The sequence below is a fragment of the Antennarius striatus genome, chromosome 23, assembly GCF_040054535.1.
Source record: "Antennarius striatus isolate MH-2024 chromosome 23, ASM4005453v1, whole genome shotgun sequence".
Lineage (NCBI taxonomy): Eukaryota > Metazoa > Chordata > Actinopteri > Lophiiformes > Antennariidae > Antennarius > Antennarius striatus.
The window spans coordinates 13,357,086-13,378,839 of NC_090798.1; the positions used below are offsets into that span (position 1 = coordinate 13,357,086).

General features: G+C 42.8%; 1 protein-coding gene across 3 annotated transcripts; it reads right to left on the minus strand.

Moving 5' to 3' along the window:
- Positions 1-1,197: 1,197 nt before the first annotated feature.
- Positions 1,198-15,723, minus strand: LOC137590824 (sentrin-specific protease 3-like). Of its 3 annotated transcripts, none has more exons than XM_068308621.1 (12): positions 15,415-15,723; positions 10,925-11,050; positions 9,932-10,615; positions 8,881-8,994; positions 8,528-8,639; positions 6,151-6,298; positions 5,838-5,885; positions 4,838-4,915; positions 3,553-3,690; positions 2,937-3,020; positions 2,601-2,651; positions 1,198-2,426 (listed from the first exon to the last, which is right to left on the minus strand). In XM_068308621.1, exons 2-12 carry the CDS (start codon positions 11,010-11,012, stop codon positions 2,316-2,318), a joined length of 1,656 nt encoding a protein of 551 aa, XP_068164722.1. In that variant the 5' UTR covers positions 11,013-11,050; positions 15,415-15,723; the 3' UTR covers positions 1,198-2,315. The 3 variants fall into 3 exon arrangements, with proteins under 3 accessions (XP_068164722.1, XP_068164723.1, XP_068164724.1); XM_068308622.1 differs by having other exon boundaries at positions 10,925-11,071; XM_068308623.1 differs by lacking the exon at positions 10,925-11,050.
- Positions 15,724-21,754: the final 6,031 nt, after the last annotated feature.

The window sequence follows — 21,754 nt, forward strand, 5'->3', positions numbered from 1 at the left end:
GCAGCAACACGCCGCTGGCCAGTAGCCGTGTTCTATAACATGGCCGATATGGCGGCGCTGAATGCATTGGTGCTGTATGAATCGTGCACCGGCAGGAAGGAGATACTTCCTGTTGGCGCTTGCCAAAGAGTTGGCTCCCTCTCATGAGGCTATCAATACTGGAAGAAGGCAACAGTTGCTCCAGGAACCCTCTGAAGCCCGTCTCTGGGAGGACAACCAGGTGTCAGGTCAACATGTGAGAACAACACGGACACGGGACCGTGTGTTCACCGCCACAGACACACGTGTGAGAGATGCAGGAAGGAGACACAATGGGTGTGTCAGAGTTGTGATATTTGACCGCTGAAATGTACTGACACTGAGTCACCACACACACACACACACACACACACACACACACACACACACACACACACACACACACACACACACACACACACACAGTATCTTGATAATGCAGTTTTTTTTTATTGTAAATATGCGCAAATGCGTTTTTTCTAAATTGTGTACTATTTGTGCTCTTGCTTTACAAATAAACTTAATGTTCTTGTTCACACACAGAAGTGTGTGTTCACAGCGGATTCAGGTTGTCAGCTGGAAGTCTTCCAGACCGTCTCTGGGTTTTAGAGGTAGAAAAGCCAAATAACTACTCAGACTTGTAGTATCTGTGCTGCCATACTGACGCCACAGAACTGCCACACCACAGAAGAGTTGATCTCACATTTGAGTAGAACAAAATTGTCTGAGGGACAGAATTGTACTTTTTTTCTACAATAAAGAAACTAAGTTTTTGCATAGACCTCAAAGGATTGCCTGGAGCTTAGGACAGCTTTATGACATCACATTACAGTATGATCCACACAATAAGGCGCAGCTAAAAGCCTTTGGTTTCCTCCATTTCCTATCATCCAACGTGCCTTATATATGAAAAAAAGCTTTGCAATAGACCATTCATTGAAGATGCGTTTCATAATCTGGTGTGGTCTATGTATGAAATTTTAAAAAATATATATCAGCCATTCATTGAAGGTGCGCCTTATGGCACGGAAAATACTGTAAATAAGAAAAAACAAACAAAATTTATCTTCGAACAACTCTGTAGCGCCACGCCTTTCACTGAGCACACATTTACAAGGTTCATTCATAAGGTTGGAGTACTGATAAAAAGCACACACACACACACACACACACGTTCTGTGTACTTTTATTTTTATCATAATGCATTGTAGAAGATATATAAAACAGTCAACTCTAGATCCAACTCGTTTCAAAATAAAAAAGGGGAAAAAGAATAGGACACTTTAACTCCATAGATGATTGACTGGATCTGTTGTGTAGCAGTGGTGGTCCACACCAGAACAACTGAATGAAATACTAACCACTGGATCTCTTTTGTACTTTAGTCTGAAAATAACACAAATCGATGGAACTCCATTTCACACAATTTGTTTAAAGCAATAAGCATACCAACACCTTTACTGACACGTAAAAGATTGAAAAATGAATGGACGTGCCTCAGCCGTGACAATTTGAGCTTCTGGTTTGTTTGTTCAACTTGTTGAATGGGAAGACAGATTGGCCAGTGGGAACTCCAGTCACAACGTGTGCTGGTCCCTGATTACGTGGAGGTTCTGAAGTATACTAGAGCGGGGTTTCACATGCTGGAACTCTTTCTGACGTAAACAAGAAGAAAAAAAAAAACAGTTCCAGAAAACACAGCATCATTTACCAAGATTTAAACAAATATCCAGAGGAAATGTCCGTAGCTTTGCAGAGACAAACTGATGACTGCACGGAGAACCGAATCCTCTGCTTGTTTCTGTCTTTGTTTTTCAAAGATATTGACTTCAGCGCTTCACACTTCTCACATTTGTAATGGGACACAATATACAGCTTGGAGTGGATGGATAGAAAGCGTAAAAATCTACCGGTCCAATCAGAATGAATCAATCTTTTTGGCATTCACCCCCCCTCTACATCTGCACACAGTGTTCAGACATCCAACAGGAAACATCAGATCTGACGAGCTGTGGTCCAAACCTTCCGTCTCCACTGGATTGCTTGTTATTTCAATGGGATCGTTAAGATGTTCTTCCAGGAGGACGGAATATTAATACATTCTAACATCCGGTTTCAGAGTGGAAAAGAGAAGCATGAAGCATGAAGGAAGTCCCCAGGAACAGAAGACGACTCGATGTTGGTGGAGGACAAGTCTCCAGAATCTTTCTGCTCCCCTGATCGTCTTGTCATATCTTAGTCTCTCCTTCTTGTCACGGGTGGGGGCAGTCAGACATGGTGGGTTGGGGTGGGGGGGGTCACAGGATGAGCTTGCAGTGACACAGTTCTTTGTACATTTGTCTCCTCAGTCGCGGCATGTCCTGCTGGCCGAAGCTGAATGGTTGTCCTAATGCCAGACACTTGCAGTACTGCAGGGTAGACAAGGACAGGAAGTTACTGTCTGTAGAGCCAACAGATTCTCACCCCCCACCCACCCCCACTCGGCATCCATAAGATCCAAGTTTTAACATGGAATGAAACATCAGAAAGACTAAATTGTGATTATAAATCCCTCAGGTTTTATATGGATGTGAGAAACTCACCTGTAGCACAAACGCACCGCAATCACTGTCGTTGTTCTGACGTCCCACATTCTGCAACACACAATCAATACATGATCAATTCAAAGGCACACGGCGACTATCGGAGTTATAGAGTTTACTTAGTGTATATATCTCTGAACGTTTCATTAGCGTTCCTCATCATAGATGGCGTTGGGGCAACTTTGTTTTCTAATCGGGGTGAGGAAATATTCTTTTTTAAACACTCCCGTCTACGTGGGACACGAGCTGCTGCCGCCTCAGGAGAACACAGGATCGACTATGTGATTGTTTTCTGAGGCTCTGTGCCAAACTAGAAAACCACAAACAGCCTCTGACCATTTTGAAAAAGCCTTTCCATCCAGTCAGAAAGGGCTGCTGGTCTTTTTTGATGGCCTCTGCTTGCAGATACTTAAAGATGTGCTGGAAAGAAGAAACAGAAGATGAAATCAAATTAATCCAAGAAACAAAGCTGAATCGTTCTTTATAGACTCAAGAAATAAAAATATTAGAACCACATAAAATATCAAATATGTAAAAATACTTGTAACGTGTCTAAACCTCAACAATAAAAAGGTGGAGCAAATCAGTAAAAGGGAGGTGGGAGGTGAAAGTCAACACAAGTTGACTTTCACCTCCCAGTAAAGTGATTTTCTTTTTTTTCTATCAAGAGAGAAAAAATATCAACCTAAAGCCTGACTGTCCTTGATAAACAACTGATTATTAACATTGATTATTGTGTGACGGATGGACGCTGATCACTGAACCCAGTCATCAGATCTGTGTTGAATGAAGCCAACAGGGTTTTGGAAGACGTTTCATTTGGTTTGAGACACCTGCTATGTCTGAGGGACGGCTTTGCAATTTTTTTCTGGCATTGTGGAGGCTGCTTCCTGTTAGTCTCGTATCTAGAATAAGCTAGATTCTGTGGCCGGGGGGGGGCTGTGGACTCTACCTTTGGGCAGCGTCTGTTGAGCGTCCGCTGGGAGTCAAAGTAAGTGATGGCTCGACGAGGGATGTCAACACTAACCAGCGACCAGTGGACCTCCAGGTGGATGGGTATCAACAACAGGTCCTTCTGAAAGATATCCACCTGACGCAGAAGGAACACACCGTCAGCAAGGCAGATAGGGAAAAACACTAAGGTCAGATCACAAAAACCTTCACAGATCCAGATTCTATAGTTCTGTTCTCGTTTCTGGTTCTGCTGCTTCAGGTGAAGGGAATCATTTCAAGCAGATAAAAGTTCACCAGGAGATGAAGCGATGCTTTTCTACCTAGCAGGGCTTAAAACTGTAAAATGGTTTAAGTGTCGAGAGCCTTGATGTCGTAAATAATAACCGGATGTCTCTTTTGTAGTCTGAACACTCACATACCAGATTAAATCCAATTTATTGTGAGGCATTCACTCACTCCACGTTTCCTGTTTTCACAGAAAAAGGGATGCAAAGAAAGGAAACCATTCAAGAAGCGACAGTGTGTGTTGAGTAGAGCCCCACCTCTGTATCACAACAGTAGAGGGTTTGTTAAAAGGCTAAATACATGAAATTTTCCCAGTAATTTTCTTTCATCTTTTTTTTCTAAATTCCTTAATGCCTGTCACTGTTAGTGTATTTAACAGCAGATTTTCACTGCGTACACACAGCACCTGATAAGGTCAAAAATAGTCCAATTGACTCCCATTATAACTACATATTTTTAGTGTACTATAAGCATATATATATGTTATATATTTATATATGTATGATATACAGTATATTACTATATACAATAATTATGACATGTTACAATGAAACATGATCTTCGTTGTCTGCAGCAAGACACTGCCCCCACATTACCCCACGACCCAGAAACAGACCCACTGTCTGTGTTCACACACCTGCAAAAACCTTCATCCAATAGTTCTAATATCTTCATCAGAAGTATTAAACTGTGCACTAACTTGGAAATATTCCGTATTTTGTGTTTTTTCCCCATTTGAAGAAAAACAGGGTTCTAACGGCAAATTCCATATAAAAATATATAATAAAAAAATGGAATTACCTTTATATCTATGGATAGGTCTGAAGTAATGGAAAAGATCTGATGCATTGAAAGAAAAAAAATTCTGTATACATTTTTTTTTTACACTTTTATGAGACGGCCCTTTTGTGACGCGATCAGGTCATGTGTGTAGACATTTAACAGGTTCTGTTCAGAAGCAGACCAGATCCAGACCCCCCCCCCCCACATCTACTTACATTTTTGGTCCACCGTTTGACTCCTTCATAGCCTTTTGTCCTTAGCTTATCGTAAAAGAAGCTGTTAAAAAAGTGAACCTATGAAGACAAAACTCAAGTCAACATTTGAAGGACAAACAGAGAACATCTTTTTACATGATCACTATGTACACTCAGAACACCCTGGTATTTATTTAGGAGGGTGAGAATCTGGATACGCAGACGTACACATGTCTTCAGGCCATGCCTGAGGTCCCCCGCTGGATGTGGGAAACTGTTTCCCACAAAAGATGTCAGTGGAGCCGACAGCTCTCCCCTCTCAAAGTTACCAACTTTAAACCTGGCACTGGTTCCTGTCAATCCATTAGTTTTCAGTGTGCTTGAAGTGTTTAATTCCAGGTTTGATTTATTCATGTTTCTACATTTTCATCTACTTTTACTCCTTAATCTACTGATCATGATAAATCCGTGAATCAATGCTTTTGTCTATTAAAGTATCAAAGGTGGGCAACCTCCAGTTTAGCTGCAGAATAGTTCACGTCCCCGTTGCAGCCATGGCCTAACCTTGATACATTTTCATCCTCAACATGTTGAGGATGTTGTACTGAAAAGCCAAAATCAACAGCCTGAACAAGCTGATCTGTTGATGTTTACTGATGTTTTACATAAGTAAATTCAATAATTACCACTAAATTCACAATTCATTTCTTGTTGGGTTCAGGTCACATGACTATTTTCTAGATTTGTATATCCTGAACTGTCTAATCTTTTGAATTGTATTTCTAACATGAAATTTAGACAAAGCAGGTGAGTAAATATAAGTTAATAACGCACACCTTATGGCAATCTACCTTTGTCATGTTGTCCATTTGGGACATTATGACAGTTCTAAGACCTCTGTTGCCTCTGCTCTGCATGTTACCTTCAGATGAACACAATGATTCATCTGCTTTGCACATTGAATCCAATGAGGGACATTTAGTATGAAACGGCTCAAAACCAACCATTTTTAATCCCTCACCTTTTCTGGCACAGAGTCCATGACCAGGTCACCATACATGTTCATAACCTATAAATAAAGAACATATAAAGCCATATATTTTTTAAAAATGCACTCATGTGGTTGAAGAGACACTACTGCAGTTCCTCTGCACATGCATTGTTGTGGACAATACAGTATTTTACAAACAATTTTATGTGTAGAAAGAAAGGTTTTCAGGTCCTGATACGACAGGTTACAAAAGAACACTGATTCAATCTGGAGCTGCTTAATAATCCCTCTACTGCATTCAGTCTGCATGGGGAACCAGAGTGCATGAAGGGTTCTGCTGTACCTGGTCATTGAGCCAGTTCTGTCCGTACAGAGTACCGAGGTCGTCCATCGTCAGAACGTGCCGTTTGTAGTTGACCCTGAAGGTTTTAGCCAGAGCCGATCCCGACGAGCGCTGGAAGGATTGGATTAAGTGCTGGATCATGGCTTTCCTAGTGGAAAAAAAAGTCCCAGTATTAAATTAGTTTGTGCCATTAACAGATTAGTAGCTACCTTACTGTTGTTAATCCCAACAAGACTGACATGGGATCCTCAAAAAACTGACACTCGTCTGCCAAAGAGACACAACCAGATGTTCAATCCCGTCCAGACAGCTCCCCCCAGGGGGAGAAGGTGTATGTTCTTGCCTGCATTCCCATAGAGAGAGTAGAGTAGGACTTTATTCATCCCTTCAGGAGGGTCCATCAGGGAAATTAGTCATAGATATGAAATAGAAACAGCTCTTGGGCCGACTGAGTCAATGATTCCAACGGAACAGGGGTTTGAGCCGTTTCTGTCTCTCCAATCCTAAACAAGAGCTACTGAAACAGAAACGTCACGAGCAGCAGAGGAATAATTCACCGAGAAAGAAGAAAATACAACGTTCATCATTTGTAAAACCATCAGGACAAAACGAGTGGTGGAGGAACAAAACGTACGGGACAACTCGTGGTCACCTCCAGGAACACGTTCCACGGGAAAACGGCAACAACCCAAAGGAACGCAGTAGTGCGTGTTCTCTGGACGCAGTAGTGCGTGTTCTCTGGACGCAGTAGTGAGTGTTCTCTGGACGCATTAGTGTGTTCTCTGGACGCAGTAGTGCGTGTTCTCTGGACGCAGTAGTGCGTGTTCTCTGAACGCAGTACAGGTAGTCGCCGACTTACGACCGCGATTGGGACCGACAGATCGGTCGTAACTCGACTTGGTCGTAAATCGACTCTTAAGTAAAAATTCAATCCAGCAGCGCTGGTTCTTGGCTGGGGGTCGTCCGGATCGTCAGCTGGGGCAGCGTGTGGGTTGGTGGGAGCGGGAGACCATCTTTTCATCATCATTGTGAGCTTTGTCTGAATTGTTCGTTTCTTTTTCTCCTCATAAATTTCACGATATGGACGGAAAGCGTCGTTTGCCATCCGTTCAATCCTTGCAAATGTTTCTATGTTCTATGTCCATTTCTTCAAAGTGTGCACGGAGTTTATTTAACAGGGAAAAGCCTTCTGACAAGCCTTTGGTGGTGAACATTGTTTCTGTTTCCTCCTCTTCTTTCTCTGCTTCTCTTCTCTCTTCTTCTTCCACTCTTTCTTCTTCCAGCGCGATCAGTTCTTCTTACAGCGCGATCATTCGTGAGTTCTCCAAGGAGAGGTTTTTTGCCAGTTTCACTATTTTCTCCAGAATCTGATCAAGTTCTTCGTCACTTTCAAATCCAGCAGAAGAGTTCACGTAACGCTTGACAGTTTTTCCATACGTCATTCATACATTTCTCCGTCACAGCCTCCTAAGCAGCCCAGCCCATCAGTAGTGGGCTGGGCTGCTGATCTCAGTGTGACTGAACAGCGTGTGTGCGGCATGGGGACTGGAGAGAGCGCGGGAGCCTCAGAGCGTGAGTACTGTGGCTGGAGGGAATGTCCGCGTTACCCGGACATTGTGGTCGTAAAGTCGGTCGGTCGTAAGTTGCATAGGTCGTAAGTCGGCGACTACCTGTAGCGTGTTCTCTGGACGCAGTAGTGCGTGTTCTCTGGACGCAGTAGTGCGTGTTCTCCGGACGCAGTAGTGCGTGTTCTCTGGACGCAGTAGTGCGTGTTCTCTGGACGCAGTGACTGGACCAGTAGAACAAGTCTGAGGACATTCTACCTCGAACCCACAAATCATCCATAATTGCTCTTCTTTTAAACGCCCCCGTTCTGTAAACAAAACCAGATTACCCAGAAGCACTGGCACTGTTTCGAAGCTTTCACTCAAGTTGGATGAAGGTTTTGGAGTTTCAGCTCCTTCATCTGTTCTGTCCTGTTTTAAAGACGGGATCAAAGTAACTGGACATCTGACTCAAAGGACATTCCTTGGGTATTTCCTTCATATGGTACCAGTCTAGCATGGCAACAGCCTGCAGTCGATCTGAGGCGTGGCGCCTCCGTTTGCTGTGAAGACAACATGCGGGGGCGGGATGGAGGTGCAGTCGCTTCACGCTTTCATTCCTTTCTGTGAGGGTTTTCTACTGGTTCTCTGGTTTATTCCCAACTGTATGTAGTGGCGTTATAGAAAAGTTCTTCTTGTTCTTATATACACCATGCGTCGCTGGAGCATTAATGAATTAATAAAAAGGAAGACATGTTCACTATTGATGAGTTTTTCCCTTTTTGTGTTTCTTCAAACAAGAGCAGAAGTCATCAGACGGCTGAGAGACAGACCTGTGTGGCTGTGAGAAGCTCTGACTGAATATGTCCTGAAGCTTCTCCACAATGTCGTCCACATAAATGGGAATCAAACTGCCGTACTGCTGCAAAGTCTGCTCCAGAATACCTGGGAAAAGAAGAGAAGGTCACTCAAACACTATTCTCACCACAGAATACACCAGGTGCCTGTTTGAGATTGGGAAAAGTCCAAATCTGGATGCAAGTGGATTCATACCAAAACTCAAGTTATCACATTCTAACTGGGACTTCTTAACATTGCTGTGTGTGAGACAAGAGTTGTGGTGTTCAACGGTCAAGGTCAAGTAATCTGGAACCACTAATGAAGACAGAATCAGACGTGTTCCTACCGGTCACACAGTTCATGTGTTCCTCAGTGATGGACATCTCCACCGGCTTCACCTCCACCTCCAGCCTCCCTCTGTCCTCTGGTTTGTACAGAGAGCAGCCGTTCATCTGTGTATCTGCCAGGAGAAAAACATTTCAATCTCTTTAACTCCAGTATTTAGTTTAAACACCAACAGCCTCCCCCTTAAACCTGTGAAATGTATCAGATTTAGAGAAGTGTCTGACAAAAAGTACTTTTTAATTGACGGTTTGCAGTCTCCAAATCCTTCTCTGAAACGGATTTTCTTCCACACTGGTCCAAAATGCTTCTTTTAACGGCTACTGAGGGCTTAATTATTTAACCCACCAAATACAATCTGCCATAGAACAACTGACTTACGTATCAAACTGTATTCCAAACCTTGAAAGGTTTATTTTAGCGGTGGAGGAGAAAATAAATTCACACGTGGCTCCATTTAGAACTCAAAAGCACAAGAAAATCCTGGATAGGAACCTTTTTCCATCTGTGAGACACTTTGTGTTGTGTGTCTGCTGAGAAGAGGACAACCCTCTGATTCTTCAGACCTGAACGTGTCCTGTGTGAGAAACATTTGTGATAACTGTTGGACTGACGTACTCACACTGTTACGTTTAGTTACTGCAGACAGCGGACATTTGTTTTAATGAAACCTAATACACAACGGGAGCTGAAGTTTGTTCCCAACCATAAATCTACCCTTGGATATGCCTACATGTCCACATCTGTCTTTATCTCTTCATTTGTGTCAAACGTGCACATGATAGAACTGTTTCCATGGAAATGAGGAGCATTGGTTGAATTTATTGACCTTAAAGGACTGACCTATCACACTAAAGTCAGAACTAAGCACAAAAACACTGATATCTTTTTTCTCTTTAGGGAAGTTGTTGGCAGGTGAAATATTGAAATTGGAGTCGAAATATATTTTTTAAACTCACTTTTACTTCGAAGACACTCAGCATCCCAACTTTTTGGACACCAGGTTGTATTTGACCAACCTTTAACTCTTGTTTGGAAATAAAAGCAGTTGTTACCTCTCTCTGACATGGTGAACCTGTCGTCGTCTCCGTTGGCGTACGGTGACGGCGCGTATCGTTTCGGCCTCCTCTGAGCGCCGGACAGCGTGAACCTTCGGCCCCTCCGGTTCCACCTCAGGCCTCTGGAGCACACCCACTGGGCTCGCAGGCGCCAGCTCCTCCAGTGCTGAGCCAGACGGAAACCCAGGTCTCCGTGGGGTCGCAGGTGCAGCCAGTGCCGACGCTTCTTCAGAGAACGGTTCCTGTGAAGGTGGGACCTGAAAACGTCCCCAACTTGGGGCTGGGGGGCAGCGTGTTGTACAGGAACATCACAATCTTCTTCTTCCTGCTGCTGCGGTCCACAATGTTGGTGTTGATGCAAAGGAGGGTGGTGGGCAAATTTGGATGGGAATTCAGGGATCTCCCAGTCCAACTTGATCTGGTGCCCCTCCCTGACGATGCTCCTCTCTTCTTCCTCCTCATCGTTAACCCAACCCCTGATCTCCAACTCACCCCCGTCCTCCAGATCGAGGTGGTTTTCTTCTCCTTCTTCATTTAAACTCTTCACCCGAGCAATAGCATCCTCCTCACCGACATACTCTCCTGTCCACACCTTGCCTTTCTGCCCCAGTCTGAGGTGCATGGGGCTGTGTACGCTGTATTCTGACACCGGGACTATTTGGGGGTCTCCTGGAATCCCACCTAAAAAAGAAGAAGTGATTTTTATGGTAACTAAATACTGAATTCATTTCACTGACCAGACTTTAACAGATTTGCTTTCTGCTCTCACTTTGCAATCTGTGAATTGACAATGATAACAAAACTATATACATTCTTACTTTCCTCTGTCCATTCACACCAAACATCTGCAAAGTCCTTTAATACACACGCCTGTATACCGGTAGATGTTTATTCATAAACACACACACACACACACACACACACACACACACACACACACACACACACACACACACACACACACACAGTGAGACAGAAGTGAAAGCCTACCTCCTCCTGTGTCCTGCTGCCCCACAGCGGTCAGACCCAGGTCTCCCTGCCAGCGATTCTGGGCCAGGCTGCTGCCACTATCTCGCATTATCCACGAACGACCTACGACCTGCGCCAGCTCGTCACCTACGGACAACACAGTCTCCTCTGAGGGGGCCACAGATAGATGTGTGCAGAGGTCTTTGGTTTGTCACCAGGTTTTCATCCAATGTGAGGATGAGATCAACCGTAACGTGTTCGGACTTTGAGGTCTAACGTAGTGAAAACCACCACAGGGTAAGATTTACTATTAAAATAAATCCACCCAACAACCTCGGAGTGGGACAGAACTTTACTCTGAACACTCTCTATAATGGTATGATTATCCTAATGAATCAATTTCTAGAAAAAAAGAAAGATGTACACTAATACTTTTTTTTACTCAATATTTTTCTTTGCCTTTAATTCATATACTTTAAACTTTTGATTGTGTTTTATTCAAGAAAGCACTAATTGTCTCTTGATTTTCTCCAACTTTTGCATCTTTTTCGGAGGCATGTTGATAATCAATCAGTGAATCAACCTTTATTTGTATAGCGCTTAATCACATCAGCAGACATTTCAAAGCGCTTTGACAGACAGACAAACCCAACAGGACTCTTCAGAGGAAGCATGAGCGACACAATCGCTCACAATCCTTTGAACAGCTATTAAAGACTCGATAGAGGAGCTGCATTTAAACATAATGACCACTTAAATACCATGCAGTATATTCCACGAGTGCCTGATGACGCACTGATTATCTCTGACCAGTGCTCTTCAGTGCTTTAGGTCACTTCTCATCATACGCTGAGCTTTGAGAGTCCAGCAGAACAGAGCTGGTATGATGTCTGAATGTAAATTAAATCAGGTGTCTAAACTACGGCCTGTGGGCAAAACGGTGTCGCTCAGCTACCTCACCCTACTCCCCAATCAATCCAGAGCCAACAGCCAGCAGCACTTCATCATAACCAGTTCAGCAAAAATTAAACAGTGTTTGACTTAGTCTCAACAGCAAACCAGTTAAACTTGTCCAAACTTCTATAGACTGTCAAAATTGAATCCTGAAGGTCATTTCTGTAGTTGAACCTCTGCAGGTTGACACCAGTAGCCAGTTTAGCGGCAGTGATCGCACAAATGTGAAATCTACACATCACTGTGTCTCTCCCCACAACAATACAGACACACGTTTATTACGTATGGGAACATCCTGTCTGCTCCCACTCCTCACTAACACCTACAAATCCATATCTGTGAATGGACACGTTGTATATTAATCATTAAGGACATCAAAACAGGTAACAATTAAAAAGGACAAGTAAGTTTTACCAAGATTATTTTCTCCTTTTTTAACCTTAAATAAATGACTGTGCATCACATTAGACTTGGATTTTAACATTACACAAGTTATCATACAATTTTCTGAATTCTATTAAGGAAATTATTAAAGTTATTTAAGCTAGAATATCATTTTGTTAAATATTGAATTACAATATTTATACTTTATATTACAGTTATTAGCCCTACTGGAAAAAAAAGTGTATTTTGTGTCACTTCGTAGTATCAGTGGGAGAGAAGTGAGCAGTGAGAGAAATCTGTTTACTGTCCTGATGGCTGGAAGAGAAAACGCTGCTGCAGTCGGGTGGATGATGCATGGACGCTCTACACCAGGGGTATTCAATTAAAAGTCACGGAGGTCCGGTTATAAAAATGTCCTCTTAGTAAAAGGTCCGAACCCAAGTCCAGTTTGTGTCTTATAGCCGGTCATTATAGTCTCATTATCATTTATTATCAAATTTTCAATGCAGGATATGTTTAAGTGAGTGCACAGCTAGCTCTTTGACCATAAATAAAAGTAGACCCAGGCAGATAAGTTTCAAACCTTTATGTTAGACTGAAGAACACGCAAACCTCAGAATTAAGAATAAAGCGCAAAAAGAGCTGAATAATCATTTTTTCTCGTAAATTAAAGACATCCCAGCCTAAAGAACTAAAGGCCTACACTTCAAGTAAAAAAACATTAACATGTTCAGAAAGCATGAATAAAAACTGGCTCTTTTGGGGGGAAAAAATGCAAACAGAACTTTCTTTATGAGAGAAAGGGGCATGTGGCCTGACTGTCATTTACTTGTACACAAGTAACCTAGCACACAAGGTGTGCACAGGTACACCTTTTGCCTGTGCACACCTTGTGGTGGTCTCTGTCATCTGTGGTGAAAGAGACCACTGGACTTTGTCAGCATCTCTTTTATTGCTGCATGTATGTCCTCTCCTCTTGTGTGTGTTTCAGTGGTGTTACACTCAGCAAAGAGTTCCTTATCTTTGTGAAGGAACCTGACACACACACACACACACACACACACACACACACACACACACACACACACACACACACACGGTTGTCTCTGAATAGCTGCATCAAGCTGTTAATATTTCTGATGTTCTGGTTGTGTTGAAGCTGACGTTGGGAGTTTCTCCACACATCTCATCTTTCTGTTTTCCCCTCAAATAATGTCTCAACAACAGATTTTAAGCACTTCTTCACAACTGTCCCATGACTAAAAGATGTTTTCTGTTACCCCAAGAAGAAACTCCACCACGCCTTTAGTGAACATTAGTTTACATTTTTCTGGGTCATTTTGCCCTCAGCTCGGACTTCAGGGGATAATACTGCGCAAAAGTTCTGTGCTTTGTTTCATAGCGGCGCTTCACGTTATTAATGAGTTAATTCATGCTACGTGTTCAGACCATATGAGGTAAAATGGTTTGAACTGTCTGACGGAGGAATAAACAAATTTGGTCCACTCATTGTTAACCAGCGGTTTTCCTCGTTCACCTCCTTCGTTTGGAGCTCTGCTGCTCCAAACTCACAGCGGTAGAGAGCTGTCTCACTTCCAGGTGAGCTGACAGAGGAGGTAAACAAATGATCTGATTGGCTGAACTGAGTGGATCTATTACCGTGTTAACTGGAGTAGCAGCGCCCGCCGTCTGTAGCTGCGACCGTCAGTAAAAATGCGCCAAGAAAATCTACTCTGGTGAATTTACCATGGAGTGGTTACGGGTCCGGACACACCCATCATGGACCGCGGTCCACCATTTGGTGACCCCTGCTCTAGACCAGAGCTGTCTAACAAACGGCCCGCAGGCCAAATCCGGCTCGCCAGGAGGTCCAGTCTAGCTCCACAGTCAATTTACTTCTTTGCATGAATACAAAGAAAAAGGTGGACCTATTGTTCCTCCTGTGTAATATTCCTATGAGTTCACCGATATCAGATAAAGCTGTTTGCAACCCCCAGACCAACATGAGTTTGACACCCCTGGGAGAGCCTATTAACAGACGTCAAAAGTGCAAAGAGATACCGGGAGTGGGGGGACTGGTCTGTCAGTACCTTTGCAGCAGATTGACACACCGGTCTGGGTCCATATGTGCCAGTTCTGGCTGGCAGAAACATGAACATCAAACTGCTCTCTACCACCTTCTTCCTGGGTGAAGACGTGTAATAACAACTGACTGAAACGCAGTGTGAAGATTCTTTGAAGAATCAGTATCAGGTTCTCCGTCTCACATCTACAAGAGTTCAGAAAAGCCAGGTTTCCACTGTCTCGTATGCTTAATCAGGAAGGTTCTGTTGGGTTTTTCTGTCTGTTAAAGCGCTTTGAAATAAAATTTAACCATTGAGTAGATCCTATCTGATGTGTTAGGGAGCCACAGTCTTTGACAATGGCTACAAAGACTATAACTCTCCCCACCATTCATCACCTTCGTTTTTATTGTGAACCCACTCACTTTCACTCTAAAGAGACCCCCTGAATTATCTTAAATATCCAGATTGACTGAACATTGCATTTCCATCGTTTTTTGATGCATGAAAAAAACAACATTGCAATACTAATCACAACACAAGTGTAACTGGTGCAGCTAACCGTGGGAATAGTTTCACACACATGAAGCCAGTGTGTGTTTATTCAGTCACAATGAGTTCCAGAATAAACATTAACGAGATGTTCCGTTTATCAGATCCGTAATCTAGACAGACAGCCATCAATGTAACTCAAAAACCGGGTGAATTATAGTTAACACCGCCTAACTTCACGTGAAGAACGAGCTGCGCTCCGGTAACAACAATTCATTCCCGTGCAGGAAATAGTCCTGACCGGAGCTAAGCTAGCTTAGGCGCGTTAGCGTTAGCCACATCGCATACGTTTTTCAGAGTAAATCCGAAAAAAAATTCATTTGCATTGCAAAATTTGTCATTTTAAGTAACACGTCACCCCCGTAGCTGCTGTACCACCATTAATTACAATCTAAAACGTTTTCTTTTCAATAATTCGTTTCATGTCAGAGCTAACCCATTAGCTGTTAGCTGTGTTGCTATTAGCTAGCTAGGCTACCAGACGGGGTACCGTGACGGCAGAGGGTGAACCGCCCGGCCTGCGGGACTCTGCGGCTGAGGGGGTCGGTCGGTGCTTACCGTTAACCTGGAGGTAGATGTGAACCTCTGTCCAGCTTCTCCAGGCCGAAATGAGAGCGTCTATTACCTGGAACGGAAGTCGGCTAAACGGTGTGAAGTCTGATTGAATGAAGTCAGGTGTGGAGCGCCAGATGTCACCTCCCTGCGAACTCTGGATCTTTACGGTCTTCCGGTTCGAGAAAGAAAAAAAGCGAAGAAACACTAAAGTGGATTATATTCAGTTATTGATTCTAAATCGACAGAAGAATCGATATAAACCAGACTCTGTACGGGCGGTGCACCGAGCAGACCCTTGACGCTCACCGCAGGTAACGGTACGAGTCTGTCGCGCATCAATGACGTCACACGCAGGTTTCATTAAAGTGGCCTGGGGGTTACCCTCACGACCACAGCGGGGTAGATCTGATCACCGGCAGGTGTATCTGAGCCTCTGTGTGATAAATAGAACTGATATTATGTCTGAAAAGGTAAAATCCAAATAATGTGTTGGTAAAGATCCTGATTCTCACCATAAAGGTTCTCATTTCAATCAAGAGAAGAAAACTGATGACAGACTTTTACTCTAAACCAACAACTTTGTATTTTAAAATGCATATTTTTGCAATGATGAACCACAATCTTCATCTTGATTTTTTTTAACGTTAATAATAATTTTTAAAAAGTACACCGCTGCCTGTACATACTGTCGTGAGCAATTGGTCCAGAATTTCCATTAATTGTGCAATTATAAAATTGGATAAGATTCCAATCAACATTTTAGCATTCAGACACAAGCATCATCTGTTATACACAGTATTTCTTGCTAATCGGAGGCCTCATATGGAACAACAGAGATATATTTTACAGAAACAAAGTCATATTTTTCAAGGATAGGTTTAATAGTAACATTGTTTGGGTAAATTAAGTATTCTATGGCATTTTATGGTGTCTGATTTAGCTGTAGAGCTGGGGTCCATTTAACCTGTTTCATCCAGAAAGTCTGGCTTATTTTTAAATGATTCTGTTACATAAAACAAGTTAAAGTTTAGTTACTATGGAAACCCGTTTCTTCTGCATGACTGTGGTGATTCATCTTAAGGTCACGGAGCCCTGATGTCCTGACTCCATCTGCCATCTGCTCCCGTCCCGTCCAGGTCACTGGATGTGGGCCCCTTGGTTTCTTCTTTTACCGGTCCAGAAGGAGCAAATGATGAAATTAACTGACTTTGTAAGTTAACACAAAGTTTTAGTCAGTAGTTGTGGAGAACAGCAGCACATAAAATTAAGAGGTAAAATAAGTGGCAGGTCAAATAAATACTGCAATGTTTCTCATAAGGTCTTCTACCATCTGGAGCTTTCCTTTGTTCCTTCAGTGTTCCTCAATATAGGACGGCAGACACTTTGGTTCACCGTGAGTCAGCGTCAGAGAAGAAGAACAACTAAAGGTTAATGACAACATGATGCAACTGTAAAACAACCACAGCGTGATGTAAAAGGGTTTAGGTTGGTTTGCACAATTTCTATTATCCACATTATTGGACAAGCAATCAATGGCATCATATTTTAACAAGTAACTTCTAACAAAATTAAACCCGAGAGGCCGATTTGTAATTAAAATATAAAACCTCTTTTTTGCATAAATTAGAAATAAAATATCCATTCATTCATTCATTCATTCATTCATTCATTCATTCATTCATTCATTCATTCATTCATTCATTCATCTTCCAACCGCTTCATCCCTTGTCAAGGGTCACAGGGAGCTGGAGCCTATATGTACAATAGTACAGTCAATCAATCAATCAATCAATCAATCAATCAATCAATCAATCAATCAATCAATCAATCAATCAATCAATCAATCAACCTATATGATGATGATGATGATTGGGCGACCCCTAATGCTTAAAGACATTATTGCAGTCATTACATCTACAGGCTGATTCTGCAAGAAGTACTCACATTTCTGACATAATTTAAGTAAAAATTAATGCCTTATGACTCATTTATTTTATGTTCTTTGAGTCAAATAAGTTACATTTTTGTTTCAAGATAACTCAGTTTTCCAGGTCTGCCTTATTCAGATCAGGTTGGTCCTGCCTGATATAAATGGTGCTAAGCAAAGGTCTTTACTAGTCCTGGACCTGTAGCTGTCTATCTGCTCCTGCTACTCTGCACTAGAACAGAGAGATCCTGAGGGACCTTTAGGGATAAGTATCTTTGGGACTTTGTCCACAGGTTCAGGACTGTGGAAACCTCTTCACTGAGCCCCTGCAGCATCACATCCTGTGGAGTTTTCCACTCGGGTGCAGTTGTTGGCTCGTTTTTAGATTTCTGGCATTGCAGTGAAAGGTGTCGTACTGGAAAACCTTTAACTGCATTTCCCTGAAGACCTGAAGGTAAACTGAAAAAAACAGAAAACCTTTCTGTAACGTACTTTGAGCAGATTGATCTGATCTGGATTAGATGCTTCAGATTCATATAAATGGAATGTAAAACAATAGTATTAAGAAATAGTTTCCAGCAGGAGGACAAACTGCATCCCTGAAAAGCATCAAAACAACGACCTTTCACCTGTCACTGAACAACAACCTCACCTCCATGACGACAGAGCGTTTCACTGGACCGACTTTACAATTCAACAAGTAAATGAAATGACCAGAAGACACACTCAGACAGAGGTAGAGTGCATTAAGGTAACTCATTTGTTTTAACTGTGTCAGAGCTGGATTAAGTTTGCAGGGTCCTGAGCACCATCCAGCTCTGTAATGGAACATATCCTCCACACAAATTCTCTTTTATGGCCTCTGGAACTGAAAGGGTTCTGTTTTATGAAACCTTCAAATATACCACACGACCACAGAACACTGTACTCTAAGTGAAACTACTAAAGCTTTGCTACTTATAATTTCTTCTACATTTACCAAAAGCAGTTATTATCTTACAAACCTTTTCTTTTGCCATGAGGCTGAATAATTTTCTAGGACAACCGTCAGTCCGGCCAGAAAAACATCAAAAGTATATATGCACTTATGTGTACTACTTACTCTGTGCTTTACCTTTTTACCGTGATATAGTTGCACTATTTTGGGGACATTTGTGTAAGCAAGTGTTCCACAAATGGAGCAAACCACAGTCTAAAGGTATAGAAGTCTCCTGCCCTCTCTTTAAGACCCCCCCCCCCCCAAATCTGACTATGTTTCTCAGGAAACATTTACTTTCTAGGTAGTTCTGACATCAGAAGATGCTGTGTCAGGTCTTTCTGCTGAGGTTGGGTACAACACCAACCTCTGGTGATATAGTCTTCATGATCACAGTGAACCAAGTCAGACAGACGCAGCAGACTTCATGTAAACAGTGTTGATGACTACTTCCTCCATCGGGGGCCACTGCAGACCACTCACAGACATGGAGGGTTCTCTTACTGCTCTGATGTTTCCTGACAGGTGAACTGAGCCACTCCTGTCCAGCATTGAATTCACCTTCCTGCTGGCTCAGGAACACACAGGACAGACGTCCAGATGGTAATCTGTCCAGGAGCTCCTGTAGTTTTCATGGCGTCCATTCATCTGTGCTTAAGAACAAGGTTTGGATCCGTCCTCCATTCACAACAGATCACTCTCCTTTTTTCTGGCCATTGATTGAACGCAGAACCCAACCTGGATGTGAAGAACCTGCAGGGACAATTTGGTTTACGTAGACTGTGGTTGCAACACAAAAATCACTGATAGAAAGAAGTGAAGAAGTTTTCATTGCACTTGTTAAATTTAAGTTATTTTAGAGATCATTCATCATTTCTTGATCAGAAATCACTGTGCATACATAAAATGATAATATAATGTTGAGTCCTAAAACTACACGTAAGTGGCTCCAACACTAGAAAGATAGAAAGAAATTGATGAAATTTTCCTTTGATTTAATTTCTTTTTACATATCTGAGAAAAAAGTCCAGTTGTCAAATTAGAAAAAAAAATTAATAAATTGAATCCATATGTATAAAAATATACATATGGATTCAACCAAAATATCAAAAGGCATCATGGGAGATGTGTTTATAAAGTTGTCTTGTCTTGTTTTGTACATAGTATATAAATGTGGTTATAAAAATTTTAAAAAATGCGCTGTTTCCTTATTTGATGATCTTTTTTGCTTTTACACACAATGTGGTGGTGGCGTAAGGCGTCACTTTTACATTCGGAGGTAACGGAAGTGTGTGTAGTCATTCAAACACACACACACACACACAGACACACACACACACACACACACACACACACACACACACAGTCCATCTTCCCACATTTAGGACTAAAAGAAGCCCTCCTCCATCTCCTCTGTCCTTCTGTCCTGAGGTCACTGCCCTGAAACATTTATTAAAAACCAGCTGCTCCCTCCCCCTCTACGCACACACACACACACGCACGCACGCACGCACGCACACACACACACACACACACACACACACACACACACACACACACACACACACACACACACACCATGGATGAGGGTCTGTCAGCCCTCATGGTACCCCAACCCCCACTGGACAGCCCACCATCCCCCATCAGCCCCTCTGTGGTGGCGTCCAGCAGGTGTCTCTGACCGTGTGGAGGAAACGAGTGGAGGAAACGAGTGGAGGAAACGAGTGGAGGACACGAGTGGAGGAAACGAGTGGAGGACACGAGTGGAGGACACGAGTGGAGGAAACGAGTGGAGGAAACGAGTGGAGGAAACGAGTGGAGGACACGAGTGGAGGAAACGAGTGGAGGAAACGAGTGGAGGACACGAGTGGAGGAAACGAGTGGAGGAAACGAGTGGAGGACACGAGTGGAGGAAACGAGTGGAGGACACGAGTGGAGGAAACGAGTGGAGGACACGAGTGGAGGACACGAGTGGAGGAAACGAGTGGAGGAAACGAGTGGAGGACACACGGTCACCTCATCAGAGGAGGAAGAAGCCGACACAAGTAGGAGGAGGATGATGCTGTGTGAGATTAGACGTGTGAGTTCTGTCAGAGATCTGTCCGGGGGGGGGGGGGGGGGGAGTCTGCTGCTCTCCTCACGTCAGATGGGACAGAAATGTGGCCCCTTCTACTCTATTAAACATGACAATGTGGAAAAAAGTGGCATACCTCTCATTCTAAGCATTTACTGATTCAAAGTCATCTAAAGTCACCTTTTTTTGATCTTCTGTCTCTTTTTATTCCTTAAAAATCAACGAAATGCTCGTAAACAACAAAAGAATTCAAGTTTTCATTATGAACTTATTTGTCTTTGAAATAAATCTAAATGTCTGTCCATGTCCATGTCGGACCAACGAAAATATCATCTTGGTTCCGTCATTCTTGTTGTTCACATGTCATTGTGGTTGGAAACAAACTACAGTATTTTCTGCACTGTAAGGCGCACTGGATTATAAGACGCACCTTCAATAAACGGCCTATTTTAAAACTGTTTTCACATATAAGGCGCACTGGATTATAAGACGCACCTTCAATAAACGGCCTATTTTAAAACTGTTTTCACATATAAGGCGCACTGGATTATAAGACGCGCGGTTGGTTTTTGAGAAAATTAAATGCTTTTAGGTGCGCCTTATAGTGCGGAAAATACAGTAATCCAATCCAATCCAGGAATAAAGGCATAACAGAAAACACAACGTCATGGTTCCACCATGAGGAAGACCTGGGGGCAGCGATGATATGATGATGATGATGATGATGATGATGATGACGTTTTCACCCATTCTTATTGGGTGTAAACATCATCATGATAATCATCATGTCAAATGCTCGCATTAAACTGCAGCTCAGTAATAAATATATCCTGTCCAACAAAACACAAGCAGACGTGGTCTTTATTCAAGATGCTCCATCTGTTATTACACTGTTATTACCTGTTGTATCACGTGATAACATTATAATGTAGTGTAATTTCTCACCTTGCATTTCTTTTTAGTTCAGTCATTGATCTTATTGTGTTGATAACAGGATTAATGTCTAACACTGCTGCATTAAGATGAAAGGGACTGGAGGAAGTGTGTCAGCCTACATTCACACACACACACACACACACACACACACACACACACACACACACACACACACACACACACACACACACACACACACACACACACACACACACACACACACACACACTGTAGTAAAGAGGAAGGAGACGTCATGCAAAATAAGAAATCCTTCATAACTGGGCCATTTGGAGCTGTGAGGGAGTCAAAGGGAGAGAGAGTGACACAGAAGGAGTGAGGGGGGGGAGAGAGAGTGAAAAGTGAGTCACACCCCCGGGAGGACGTCATCCGTCTGCCTGCAACGCCGGACGAGAGCGACCGAGCACCGGCC